The 14,776-nt window shown below is 36.2% G+C and overlaps 1 protein-coding gene across 4 annotated transcripts in view; it reads right to left on the reverse strand.

Annotated features, from left to right (window-relative positions):
* KCNT2 (potassium sodium-activated channel subfamily T member 2) overlaps nt 1–14,776 on the reverse strand; it is a 121,652-nt gene that overhangs the window by 56,307 nt on the left and 50,569 nt on the right. For all 4 annotated transcript variants that reach the window (XM_058842289.1, XM_058842290.1, XM_058842288.1 and 1 more), the window contains exon 10: nt 1,323–1,503. In XM_058842289.1, the coding sequence (XP_058698272.1) occupies nt 1,323–1,503 (181 nt within the window). The remainder of the gene's footprint in view (nt 1–1,322; nt 1,504–14,776) is intronic.

The raw sequence follows: 14,776 nt of genomic DNA on the forward strand, positions 1-14,776 counted from the left end.
CTGCCTCCCACTCCATTATGTGTATGGAAAACTATATGAAGCCCCACTATCACTATGAAGGTATAAAATAAAGCAGCTAATAATAAGTAAATTTATGTGAAAATTCCAGTAGATTCTAGGTTATTTCCTGCTCCGGTGGAATTTGTGGGCCTGAAATATGTATCAGAACTACCTTAAGGATGAAATTTCTATCTCCTAGGAAATTCCAAATTTCTTAAACACAGCACATTTTAGTTTTCAGTAGAATTTTACTAGAAATCAATAGAATTTTTACTAATTTTTCAATGAGTGAGAATATAATTGTTTTAGTGCATACTGCTATGAATACATACATTTAATATTTAATTAGAGTGTTAAATAACTTCAAGAAAATGAATGCTAAAAGCTTAAGCTTCCACCCTCCCAAGGCTTGTGTGTTGTCTGCCCACACTGAGCTTTAGTTCTCTGCCAAAGAAGCAGAGTCTGGAAACTATGGCTGTGTGAGAAACTTTGGAGCTTCATGGTCTAGCAGGTCTACTGTAAGCTCTGATAAAAATGCAGAGTGTCTCCCCACATCCTCTTTTTCTGGCACAAGGGCTGGGTAATCACCACGTGAGGAACAGTGAGCATCTTGGCAGGGTTTCCCATGCAACCTTGGGGTTTTTGTCATCCAGCCTCACCTAATGAGCTGGAAAACACTCGGGACAAATTTAATAAAGCTGACTGACTCCTTGAAATACTTGGATTTTCATAAATTGTTCTTTCCCTGTTGAAACTGTTAGAAGTCCTAAACTTAGGCAGGCATGAAAAATTCCTAACTGTGCTGCTGGCTCTGTGTGCATGTGTTCCATACACAGCTGTGAGCCCAATTTGCTTGAGTTGCAGATTTAATGAAATTTTTTTCAAGTTAGCACTGAGCTGTAAGAGTAAGAGAGGAAGTGGAGAGAACCAAGATTAGAAACAGGGAGAGCCTGCAAAGGAAAAGCTGTATTCATAAAGAAAGTGCTGGCTACTGTTGTGGGGTTTTTTTTGTAATTGCTCCATTAATAACAAACCTGTATCTCTAGATAACAGAAGGCCTCTGTGGTACATGACTGGCACAGGAAACTTTTATCAGCACTTGAAAACTACTATCAGTGTTCTGTTTTTTATAAATCTACAGTATAAATCTACAGTATAGGAGAATACACAGGAAAAAGGAAAACTAAACCACAATAGGAGAGACAGATGGTTCTTTTTTCTGACATTTTCTGTGCAATAATAATAGTAACAATAAATTATTTCAATTATTGTTCCTTTGTTTCAAAAACAATTCTAAAGAGAAAAAAAAAATCCACATTTACCTGTATGGGCAACACCACAAGAGCAACACAGATCATAATGACAACAAGCAGCTTTGAAGGCCATATCTTGGGTGTAACATCCCCAAAGCCCACAGTGGAAAATGTCACTATGCAGAAATAAAGGGAGTCAAAGAGAGTCAACCTGTTTCCTGCTCGTTCCAGATGCTGAATTCCACAAATACTACGTAAAAAAGAATGAATAAAGACATGAAAAATAAAAACTGTTCAAGCTTGATGATTATATGTGCAGAGAACTATTTTCAGAATTCATAAGTTGCTTAGCAAAGACATTTTTTTAAAAGAAAAGTAAAAATTAGTATCAAACCAGAAGTGCTATATTGTTACAATTTTAAAATGTCATTTGTAATAAAATAAACATATTTTTGATTATTCTAATATGATAGGCACAACTGTTGATAGGTTCTGCTTAATGGCTGTTGTGAAGGAGAGGTGGCATATAGAACATCATGGATTGATGCAATTCCTTTCTAAACCAGAACAAAACAGATGGTATAGAGCTGCCACCATTCAACATTTTTTATAGATATGTTTAAACTTTTTCAGGGTGGGTTTGCTGCTGTGGCCAAGAAAACTGCACATACATCTTTCTTTAAGTCTATCTCTATGTTGGTCTCTGTCCCTTTCTGCAGTGAAAGTTACTGATGTGAACCAGTTACGAGAGCACATGTTGCATATTGGGAGGTTTCTGTTGGTACAAATGGGTACTGACTGTCTAGAATAAACTGAATGTGAGAACTGCAGACTACTGAATTATCAGAGGAAAGAGCATCCAGGGTCAGCCTTCATGTAGGAAGTGGAAGGTGGCAATTGGTAAGGTTCTGATCACTAAAAGTACAGAGCAGAAGAACGGGGCTTGTCTGGGTCTGTAACAGCAGACCAGGTGGAGTTCAGCCCTTTCAGTCACACATTACTGAGAAGCAGTAAATGGCAGCCCAAGTTAAGTGGTAATTATTTTTCTTGGAATCAGCATGATGCTCTTTTGGTTTTGAGAAGCTCTAACAGAATCTCTCCACAGGTCATCCTGCTATTTCAAAATTGTTGAAATATCAGATTACAAAAATGTTTCACTGTGTAAATATATACCAGAACAAAGAGCTTCCAAAGCTTAAATGTGATCTCCTTTGAGACAGCAGAATTCCTTAGATCAGTTCAGGCCTTTAAATTACATTCACCTATAAAAAAACCCAAAAAAACCCCAATGTGTGAACCACCCCAAACAGTGCTTTTTCCCCTTGGAGCTAGCAGGATGATTTCTCCTCAGAGAAGCATATAAATAATAAATAAGTCATATTGTATTCCTCAGTAATTAATCTAGAACATACTAATGATTATTTCTTCATGTATGGTATCCAGATGGTAAGAGTCCTTCATTAATATCTGCCATGGGAAGACCTTTGCACCACCAGGGAGACCCTGTGTTTGTAACAGTGCTAGCAGTTCTTCTGTTCTCTGCTCTGTTCTCCAAATATAATTTAGCTGTGGGTAGTGGCATTTCCAGAACATATGGATCAAATTCCCAGTTTCCTTTTCACAGTTCTAGCATTTGTAGTTTTCACACATATCAAAATGTTCTAAAAAGGGTGGGGGTTTTTCCCTGTTGTTTGCCTAAGTTTCATGCTTCAGTCAGAACTGATATTTATATTCCTATCCAGTTCATCCCACATTTTTCACTGGAGTTGTAATCCAGATCTTCCATTATTTCACTATGTTCACAGTTTCACTGTTGGGTTTTTTTTTTGGTTCTGGGATTTCTGGGGGCTTTGTTTTTTGTTTTTATTTTTTGTTTGGTTTTTTTGGTTTTCCTTTTCAGTAAAAGGATAATTATATTTTTGTCCATGAAAATACTAACAGAAGGACTGTAAGTAATTATGCTAATGAAGCTTTCTCTTGGTCTCAGACAAGGAAGTTTCTCAGCTAAAGCCTTTTCTAGTTTTAATATGAAATAATAAAGGATATTGTAAAAGGACTGAAGCATGGAAAAATAAGCTATTTTAATATCAATATTCACATAAGTTACATGTAATTTTAAAAGCAAAATGGAGATGGATTTTTAATTCTTTATTTTTATTATTCCTAATCACCTGTGTACATTTTATTTTCTCTAGCTCCCTTTTGTGGATATATCCCAGAAACACATAACCTTGACTTCAGGAATTAAGCTCATAAGGGCCAGGAAAGCAAAAATTACACTGAGCCAGGGATACGGTTCCCTTGTAAGAGGACTCTTACACCACTGTCCTCAGCAGATTAAATATCTGTACAGATGAGTTCAATCTGTATTGAACCATTATGCATGAGCCTATCATTGGTAGAAACATATTTTTTCTGGTGCTCATGCCTGTGAAGTTGCTTGGTGTCTGTAAATCCAAAAGGCTCGGTTTTACTCCTTGTATCTGACAAGATGGATTAAAATACAAAAATTTGGGACTGTCAGGCTGGTTTTTTCTAATTTTTGAGGAATTAGAATTGTTTGTTTATTTCTTGGTCTTTTTGCAAAATCTTATCATTTTTTTAATAGCTTGATGATAGGAAAACTCAGCTCTTGAATTATTGTTGTTGTTGTTGTTGTTGTTGTTGTGATTTCCACAGCCAGCCCACCCAATCATACTTTAGCTGAATTGAAATAAGGTCATATACTATGAACCATTTCAGCCTCTTCTAAGTGAACAGTAGAATTCCCATTGAATTTAGTGAGATCAAGATTTCATTTTATCAGTTCTACCCCATTACAGTTATTTTGGATTCCTGTTCCTTGAAGCCATCAAAATAATGTGCCTGATCCAAAATGTTGTGGATTTTCGATGTCTCTCATTGAACTTACTGGGCATCAGCCAGAGCTTCCCACATTTAGTTAACAATAATTAAGTCAGTAAGAAAAAGGAGCTGCTTCTTTGCTGAAGAAGAAATTCAGCTCTTCTAACAACTTGTTGATCAAATTAATTTCTTTCCTTGAAATTATTTGCACCTCATTTGCAGTTCTACCAAACTGTACTTGAAGCCCTTACCCTGCATACAAGGGAATGATAAATCCAAAATCAGGTTACCAAGTCTGGATGTTTTGATGCTCTGCTGTTTGTCTTTATTGGAGCCAGAGAGCATCAAACTACAGAAAAATTTGATTTTCAAAGAGACAACTTTGTGGGAGTCTAATTAAAAAATAAAATATTACCTCTGTGACTACTTGCCCAAGAATATTACACTTCTAGCTGACCAATAATGCCTTTAGAGAAATGTTACTCAGCATTGATACTACATTCCCACCTGTCTGGGAGTTACCTGATTACACTGCAGAGAGAGTGCAGTGGAACATCAGTAGATGCCCAAGAGGCCAAGTCTAAATGGCTTAGTTATTCCATTCCCTGCAGCTCATTGACATCTTTTAATACATCCCAATTCCTTAGATGAATAGTAGTATCAGTTTGGTTGGTTTTTTTCAGAAATTAAAGGTTACTCATTACTTTTAGCATAAATTCTGCATGCAAAAATACACATGTTCTTGTCTGCTTTCTCGTATTTCCTGACATAATGAAATGCAGTAATTCAGGCTTCATGTTTTGCCTGTTTTGATATTTTTGGTGATATTTTTATCCCCTTTTTGCTACCTCTTCCTCTTTCATCTCCTGAAGATAAGTAATTTATTTAGTCATCCTTGGATAAACAAAATGATTTCAAGCAGGAAAGGAATATACAGTAAAGGCAATGCTAGCACCTACTTTTCGTAGGTGTTACACCTACTTTTTTATGTTTTTTGTGGAGAAAATAAATCTCTGTAATAATCAGTACACAGAGAGTCCCTAGTTAAACATAAGGCAAATTCAGCACCTTCTATGCCAATTTTAGGACTCCTAAGCAGCCTTAGGAAGGCTGTCTTTTCACAGTAGATCTAAGGGAGGCACTTATAACAAAACTAAATTGCCTCAATGGAGAGGAGATGTAGTATTTCTAAAAATCCCCACAGAAAGCCAAACTAAGTGTCTGCTGAAGCAAAAGTGGTATCAGGAAATGTATTACAAACATCCAGAGGACAAAAGTATGATTCCGAACACTCTGCTACCACTGCACTTGAAAAACAAAAAGTAAAGAGAATAACATGTAATCTCTGAAGATTGGTAATGTTTAGTTTGGGTATTATTTGAACTTTTGAGAGTTCAATCTCTGTTTTACTGGAAGCTTTCTTTCTAGTTCCAGGAATCTTTGTTTGCATGAGTTTCTTGTGTGCCAAAACTAACTCCTGTTTGTCTCTACATGCTGTCATGTATAAGCTGTCTCTACATGCACTACAGAAATAAATACTGCAGAGTAAACTAATCCCTGAGATGGTCAGTTTTTTATCATGCTGCAGAAGCACATCACAGAAAAAGATGTAAAAAGAACCATTTGGATAGTATTTTGCAAATACTGTTATGTTAACTAACCTAATTTATAACCAACCAATTGTTTCAAGTCTATTTGATATCAGTTTATATTTTCATTTGTCAGCATTGAAAAATTAATCTGATTTCTACATTTTCACTTTTAGAGAAAATTACTGTTCACACATACAACCTCTTGATGTCTGTGTGCTGAGGATTAGACAGCAATTACCAGCACTGTTTTCTCTGGACCTGTAACCTGCAGCTCCACCTTGTGTAATTACTTTGCCATGTTTACAGCAGCTGGCTGAAGTGACTAGCTAATGAGTGTGTTGAAATCCACATGGATTGATTTTATCAGATTCAGTGCGATTCTGTGGCAAAGGCTCAGTGCTTCTGGTACTACAGAAATTACACCTGAACTAACTCACAAGAGTAGCAATCCATCTTAAGCAAATGTCCTCAGTAGTTTCTCAAATCTAAAACTCTTTACAATTTCCTCATATACCAGAGAATGGTGATGCTAGAACAAATTTGAAATTAAACTCTCATTATTTGATTGTCCTACACTGTCAATTGCTGTTCATGTTATTTTAACAATGTCTGAGCCTACTATCAGATTACCTTATGAGAAAAATTGGAATGAACTATCAGTCAACAAAATTGTTGACAGACCACTAACTGTAGCAAATATTCATAGGTGAAGTACAATACAGTGAAATACTAAAGAAAAGGACCATGTTGACTTTCAAGGAAATACAGACAAGCATTTGAGACATTTTACCACTACAGTGACTGTAACTGCTTAAGAAAACTTCCTCAATCTCTACAGCAAAATAAAATATACCTATAGAACAGTTTATTCTTCAGTCTCACTCTAGAAGATGTAACATCTCATAAATATCTGATAAATGTAGAGAGGTCTTGCTTAAAATTGGCAAAAAGGTGCTCACTACTTGCCAAAGATGTTAATATTAGGCTGGTGCCAGTCTGAAGTCCTTGAAATGAAAGTGGTGTTGGGACTAAAGCTGTATTTGGAGAACACCCTGCTTTTTACATAGGAAAATAGTTTTTCATACCTGACATTATCTCTGTGGGGTGTTCAGTCTTCTCCAGAACATCATGTAGAGCCAAATACACTTTTGTCCCATATTTTAAAATTAGACATTATTAAAAATTAGACATTTCCACATTCAATGTGAAGAATTAGTATTCATATAATCATTAAACATACAATTTTCACAAACTGTGGACTGAATACTAATATAACCAGAGTGACATTAAAGTGCATTTCTTTTTCATTCCCTGTATCAGAATGGAAATATTGTCTGTTGACTTCTGAGTGACAATACATACAGAATGTGAAAGTGTTGGTAATCACCCTACTTGTGACCTAAAACCCTTTCTGACAGAAACCCTGACTTGTGTATAAATAACAGAGGCAAAGAAAAAGAACAAGGGATGAGCAGGAGCTGCAGCAAGTAAAAGAGTGAAGCAACAATCACAAAATACTCTGACCAATAACAAAATGTTAATCCCACCTAAAAGCCCTGAAGATGAGGTTTTATCTTGCTAAAAACCAAATGCTTCTCTTTTTTCCAAGCCTTGTGCCTTTCCTCAGGTCTTTTCTAAAATCAGTGGGGTTTTTATAATTTATTTTCTAAAAGCAATTTCCCACAATATCAAAATAGAAAAAACATCACACTAGTTTAAGTAGATGTTCAATTTTCATAAAGTTAATATTACAGAATCTGGTACAATGTATCATGTAAAATATATCAAATTTAAGCACTACAATGAGAAGATTCTATTTTCACCTTTCATTCCCTAAAAAAGGCTTTAAATCTGTAGGAATTACTGAATTTCAGGACATAGCAAATATTAATTGCATACAAAACAGTGAAAAAAAATGAAGGAGAACTGCTGACTGGAAATATAAGGTTGTCATGCTGTCTTTAAAGTAAATTGGTAGGGAAATACCCTTGCTGTTCTTAGTTGGCAACAACTGATCTAACAAATGCAGTAGATCAGCTGCAAGGTGTTCACTGACTGGACAAAACATATACTGGACATTGTGGTTTCTTAACATTAAAGGACAACAGCTGTAACAATCTCAGACATTTTTGCAATTCTAATGCCACTTCATCAGACAGTTCAACATAAATAATTCTATTTTCCGGACAGGTTTTCAGAGACCAGCATTCATTTTCATACAACACTGACCCTTTTCTTTTTTCAGAATCAAGATAGCGAAGGGGAAGACTTGGATTAATTCAACAGGCTTTGAATCAAACTTTTCAGTTCTGTGGGACTTTGAACACAAGTTTAGGTACAGACGGTGAATTTACTTTCACTACACAACAATGCCACCATCTCAGAAATTCATTTGGACTTTCTCTTCAGATAGAAAGGTAATTTTTGTTTGTATTCCAATTTTATCTTTATCCCAAATGATGGTGTTTGATGATATGATTATCACTTACCCATGGTGTCCTTTATAAGCATTTTTCTTCCCCAAAGATCAGAACATTATATGCAGCTAATGGTTGCAAAAGCTCAACTTATAAAAATAAACTCTTCCCATACGAACTCATGTGACTTTCAGCAACTGAAGAACATCTTGTTAAGCAGAATAGGGTATTATGAAATTACCAAGTGTATATAAATATTTGTTGAATCTGAGTGAGAACCTTCCTACTCCTGCTACCTTTAGTGGGATAAGAAGTGGAGCTGCAATTAAAGACCTGTGGTCATTGAGACTGGACAGGGAGGGTCCCTCTGTGGGCAGCTTTCAGCTCAGTGTGTTTCCACAGACAGGTCTGTCCACGTCAGCCTCTAAGACCAAAGGACCACCTCTATTTTCGTGTGCTTTCAGTCTGCCCCAGAGCTTTGATAGGAAACAAAGTAAATTTTGGCAGCCCAGCTTCAGTGTGTCAACACTGTGGCACCCAAGAGCCTGCTGGAGCCTGAGGTTCTGGACTGCTCACACAAGGAGTCAGGAACTACTCAGGAAAGAGAATCATGCAGTCACTACTTAACAACCAGATACTCCTCACCTGCAGAGTGCCACAGAATTAGGCTACATTCTATACCTGTCCTTCCTTGGGAAGAATAATTTAATAATCTACCTATATTTAAAAATTATACGTGTTGGTGCTGAAAAACCCAAATGCAAACCTCTAATTTAATACACCCGATATGTTATGCTTTAGAACATCATGTTTAATGTTTCTTGCAATAGTTTTGAAACACTCTTAGGTCTAACCATTGTTATGCAAACCACCCACACTCCCTCAGTCAAATTGAACTAACAATTGAAAGATTCATTATTTGAATATTTGTTAAATGCGCATAAGAAAAAGCTAACCCAGCATGCAGAATATTCTCTTAGCTACCGACAGAAACCTTTTGTTAATTTCCAGCTGAACTCAAGTCATGGAATATGTTATTGACAAATGGATTTAATTTTATTGTTAAATCAAATTTCTCTCCTTATCAGATTTTGCATTTTCATTTGATTTTTAAGGATATTCATGGATCTTCCTTACACTTACATCCATTTTTACATCTCCTTGACAGCCTTTCATCTGTCTGTACTTTGAGTGCAATTTCTTTTTGCTTCTCTCATTGCTGCTATTGAAACAACTGCTTCAGAACAAGCCGAGTTACCTTACTCCAGCTGCAACATTTTATGTTTGGTAACACCATAAACAAGAAATAATTTCTTAGAAAATAACAGGTAAGTAATATTGAGGAAGAATGAACTTTCTTGCAGTGCTTATCCTGCTGTGAAACTCAAACCAGCAACAAATACAGGCTGGAGTGGCCTAAAACTTGGAAGTGACTCAAATCAAATGCCTCTTGTCTTATCCCCTTTAGCTGCAGCCATGAGGTGCATGGAAATCCATGAGGTCCATGAATTTTGGAAAGCTCACATGTATACCTTCCTTCCCCTTTCCAGCTTAAATTTCCATGGACTTTTGAGTAATGGGAAACTTTCTGTTATCCTGCTTTCTGAGAAATGTACATACAGAAAGAATATTTAAGATAAAAGGCTGTAGTCAGATCACATGAGGACAGTGGCGTACATTGCATTTCAAGTTGCCCTGTGAAAACCCTGACTCATCAATGGTCTATGTTCTCATGGTGTTTCCCTTCAATATTCTGGCTGTTATGTGCACAAATTTGACATCATTTAAGCTCCTTTCATATGCAAAGGTGTTATTAGTGTTGGTACCTCTGTCAGTGAGGTCACCTGTACAGGAAAGAACAAAGGCCATCAGTTACTGTCAGATCTGTAACCTCCCTGTCAACATTAGAAATAGAAAATCTGGCCAATAATTACAGAAAGAGGTCTGCAGTTTGCCAGCAAAGTTTGCTAGATCTGGGCTACAAAAGTAAACCTTCTGCATGTGTGTTTAGTTTGTCCTCAATGTAGCTGCTACATTCCATGACAATCTTAAGGCAAAGACAGTTGCAACGGGCAGTGAGCTAAATGGAAGTATTTGCTGTGCTGCTGCTTTATAAGGGGGGTGTTCACACAGCTGCTTAAAGGGGTGGCTGTATGGGCAGACCCAAGAAAAGTGCACTGATATCCAGTCTGTCCATTTAGAACACTGTCTGTAGGTTCATGATGAGCAGAAAGTTCACTGCAGAGTGCAAGATACAAAGGGGTGTATGGAAACTGCAATGTGACCTAAAATATAGCCTGGGGTTTTTTTTTAAATACTCGTATGGTATGCTTTGGCTCTTTTATTTCATAACAAATTGTTATTAAAAAGACAAGAGCACACCTGAAAATGTGTGACACAAAAATAAATTTTCCTTGTTTTGTTCCTTCTGGAAAGGTATTTTTACTTCAGAGTCACCTCCTTGTTGACCTACAGTCTTAGCTAGAGACAACCTTTTGGACGATGACCAAGGAAACAACTGGCCTGTGAAAAAGATATAATTAAACACCAGATTTTATGTTTAGGTTTGCTAAAACCAGAAAGGGGGGAAGTGTTAAACAGAGGTTGTGTAACGGGGTGAAAGGAGGTAATCTGTGAGGAGATAAAAGCAATATATTCTATCATGCATTACAGGGTAGATTCCTTTATGGTTTGAGTTCCTGCTTGGAAACCCAGCAATTCTTTTAGCTACTAGCCAGAGCGCTGGGATACCTTGATCTCTCTGTGTATTGTTCAGTCTGATCAGCACACTCTGGGATTTCATCAGCATCATTTTCCTCCTGCTTCTCACTACTTTTAACACTGGTTTCCACTGAAATCTGGAGATTTCAATGAAATGTTTTAGTTGAGTGAAAAATCCGGAACTCACGACACTTAAATAGTTTTCTGAAAGTCAGAGAAATTTTCCTTGGAACACCTGTATTGATAATGTGCTTGCCTGAAGAAAAACTTCCATGTCTAGTAACTTCTTTGGCTGGAATTCAGATGGATCTATACATATTACTCTTTTTAAAAAACATCAAAATCCAAAATCTCACAGGCCTCTTGAAATGTGAGGTTTGACTGCTTAACAAAGACAAGCAAGTTTAGGGGGGAAAAAAATAGTGTACATGACTAATACTCATCATCTAAAGCAAGGGCACAGGTGGTGTCATAATGACCAAAAAAACAGGAGACACATGAGTGAAAAAGGGAATTTCCTCAAGCAGCCAGAAAAATGGGATTAATAATCACAACACCAGAGAGAAGGCAGGGATGAAGAAGGAAGATCACTGTGCCTACCAGGACTGACAGCACATTCTATAATCTCTATGTTTTGTCTGGCATGTTTTCCCCTTGATTGCTTAGCCCATGGAGAATATTCAGTAAGATTTTATTCTTACTACACACACACTGCAACTTGCAAAATTAGACTTTCAGTTTGAATATTCAAGAGGATGCATATCATATTTGCCTTAAAGTTGGCTGGATATTTTGTGCATTTTTTTTCTTTCATAGTTTTAGAATATTAGTGAACAAAAAGAGATCAAGTGAAGGAGTACAGTTAAAAGATGACCCACAACCATTCCTTTTGTCACAGGGAAAGTTAAAACAGAAGTAAATTTCTTTACTGAGAGGGTGTTTGGGCAGTGTAACACACTCCCCTAGGAAGTGGTCCTGGCATCAAGCCTGTCAGAGTTCAAGAACCATCTGGACAAAGCATTTAGTCATATGATTTAATTTTTAGGTAAACCTGTTAGGAGCAGGGAGTTAAACTTGATGGTGTTCTTCCAACTTGAAATATTCAGTGATTTATCCAATTTTAGTAAATGCAAGTACATGCCCATATGTAGCTGTGCCCTCTCATCAGTAACTTTATTTTTAACTTCTTTGCATAAGATAGTTGCATTTACTTGTTTTTCCTCTGCTCATCTCTAATGAAAAGAAACTTGCAAAATATAGGACCGTGTTTAAACCAAAAAGCAGATTAAGTGCTCATTCTCAGCAGCTGACTAAGGCTTGTCATGTATGAAAGTAACTGAAATGGAATGTACAAAGAGTTTTGTTTTGAGCAATGCATGCAGTTAGGGCAGACCATAAGGTATTGGGTACCTTTAAAGAGCCTTGTCTCTTGTATGATCCGCTACTCCTTCAGCACGAGTGAACGCCCTGCTTGCTCTGCAGTGTCACTACATACAGTGTTCTGTGCCAGAAGGAACTGACAATCACATTTCATACCTGTTGTTACCTTTGCAGTCTACAAAGTCAACCCATGGTTCTTCAGTTTTTACTAATGAACTAATTTTACTAATGATTATTTTTAGTTCCTCATTGCTGTGACTCAGGCACCTCTGCTCTAATATACACTTATATATGGCAGAAATGCACAATTTCCAGAAATGTGAAAAAATACAGCTGAGTTTGTGCAAAGAATGGCAGCATATGTTCAGCTTTAGGCATATATTTGAGTTTCCTTGTAAATACAGAGTTAGCTATTTTACTGAGGTTGAGGATAATACAACTCAACTAATTTATTACTTTTAAATTTTTTTAATGATGTTTTAATTGTCAGTGGAAGTACAGAACTCACCAATCAGAGTGCTGTTTATCTGGATTATCCCCTAAAGGGTCTATATCTACAAACTACTGTTTTATGTGTATTTATCACCCAAGTATGGCATTCTATGGCTGACTGTGCCTCTGCTCTTCACTTCTTTAAAAAACATCCATCTAAACATTATAGTAATTTCTACCAGAATACCAACTATATAGAATAGATTTTTTTAAAATGCATTTTAGATTTGATTTTTTTTTTTAAAGACCATTTTAAGTGCATTAAAATCCTTCTTTTTAGATTATCTTGTATCACAACTTGATCTCTGCCAAAGCCTCTGAGATGTGCTTTCAACATGCCAGAAATTATGCTTAATACACACACACAGAGTGAGTGAATAACTCCTGGAGGCTGGTGTCAAGTTCGGTTTGTATGGCCAAAGTTATATTAAGCAACTTTTTTAACTCTTCACTTTCTGATTTGAGAAATATGAATTTTGCTAAACTTCACACCCTTAAAATATAGTTGGAATGTGAAACAGACAACAAAAGTGAACAAAGCACTGAAGAGTTATGCTGATGCCAAATCTCCATAATGAGTTACTGCTCACTGGAGAAACAGAGTAACTGATGGCATCTGATAATACAGTTAAAAGGTGTTAGCATAAACCACCACACCAAATCTTTGTAAAGCAAAATAAATGGTTTGTCAGCCTAATAAATCAGTCAATGAAAGATATTATTTTTTTAAGTCTGCATGCTAATGACAATTTCATTCTTGAGCACGGAATTGAGAGTAATAATGCCAGCTACTGAATGGTGAAGTAACATTCTCAACACAGCTACTCACCATTGTTATACTTGGCATTCTATTTGCTACTGTCTAAAATGATAGAATATTTTCAAAGACAGCATGTGAATATCAGGTTTTTCTTTTTACTGCAAAGACAAAATGAAGCTAGTGATATGTAATGCCTTCCTGTAAGGAAAGAGATGAAAGGCTGAGGATTTTAACACTTATTTTGTATATCAAATTGACCCTTTAAGGGGAACTTGACCCCCTTGCTTTTAGTTAAGTCTTCCCAAAACCAAACCAAACCTAAGATTTATTTTGTCAGTATGATCATACAGTATTTCACATCCTGTAGACTCTGGTTACACTCCAGCTCAACTTTCATTCCAGCATTTTATTTTCCTGAAGTTATTCTTGTCACCCTTGTTCTGGAGGTAACAAACATCTTTTGTATATGTTAAAATTGTATTTTCACACAAGGGATCTACTTACAAGCCTGTGTGTTTATAAACCAATGGAAAGCTTACTAAAAAATCTACATCCTAATAATCTGCATGCCTGCTCAGTTCACTTCCCTGGCTCCCTATGACAAATCCTTTTATCTGACTGCATTTTTCCTGTGAATCTTTGTCAAGTGTTGATAATTTTGAAGACATGCATATCTCAAATACATATTGAACATACTAAAATATGGTAATTTTTTGGTGTTTTTTAATGGAATATGGCATTCTATTTTTATTTGTTATTTCTTATTTATCCTTGCTCTTTGGACAATCACTTCTAGATTTTTTCCAAACCCATGACACAGAAAGTACACTTTGTTAATTTGATTTTTTAGTTTTACTGAGACATTACACATTCCTCACAGTCACTCTATTTTGTGCTTGGTTCCTGCAAAAGAACAAGGACAGGAATGCATTTAGACCAACTTTGAGGAACTTCATATGTTGCCTTACATTTGTTGGCAAGGCATAATTAGTTAATATTAGCAATAAGCTTGATTTTATTATCTCTCACAAAATTCAAAATATGATTGCTGGAAAAAGGACACCATGGAGAGGCAATCTTAGAACTGTATTTCTAACAGTCCAAATGTTGTATGACTCAAAATCATTTGCTTTTTTTCCTCCATTTGTAATGGTAATTAGTCTCTGTTGCCAGAACAAGCTCTGCTTGTCATGGTATCTGGTAATATTATTATTCTATTGCAAGATGTCATGATAATAAAAGCTGAAATTCTCCCAATGGCATATTCAAAGCGCATAGTGTTTTCCAAAATATTGTGACTCCCTAATATCCTCAATG

Source organism: Poecile atricapillus, chromosome 7 (genome assembly GCF_030490865.1).
Source record: "Poecile atricapillus isolate bPoeAtr1 chromosome 7, bPoeAtr1.hap1, whole genome shotgun sequence".
NCBI lineage: Eukaryota > Metazoa > Chordata > Aves > Passeriformes > Paridae > Poecile > Poecile atricapillus.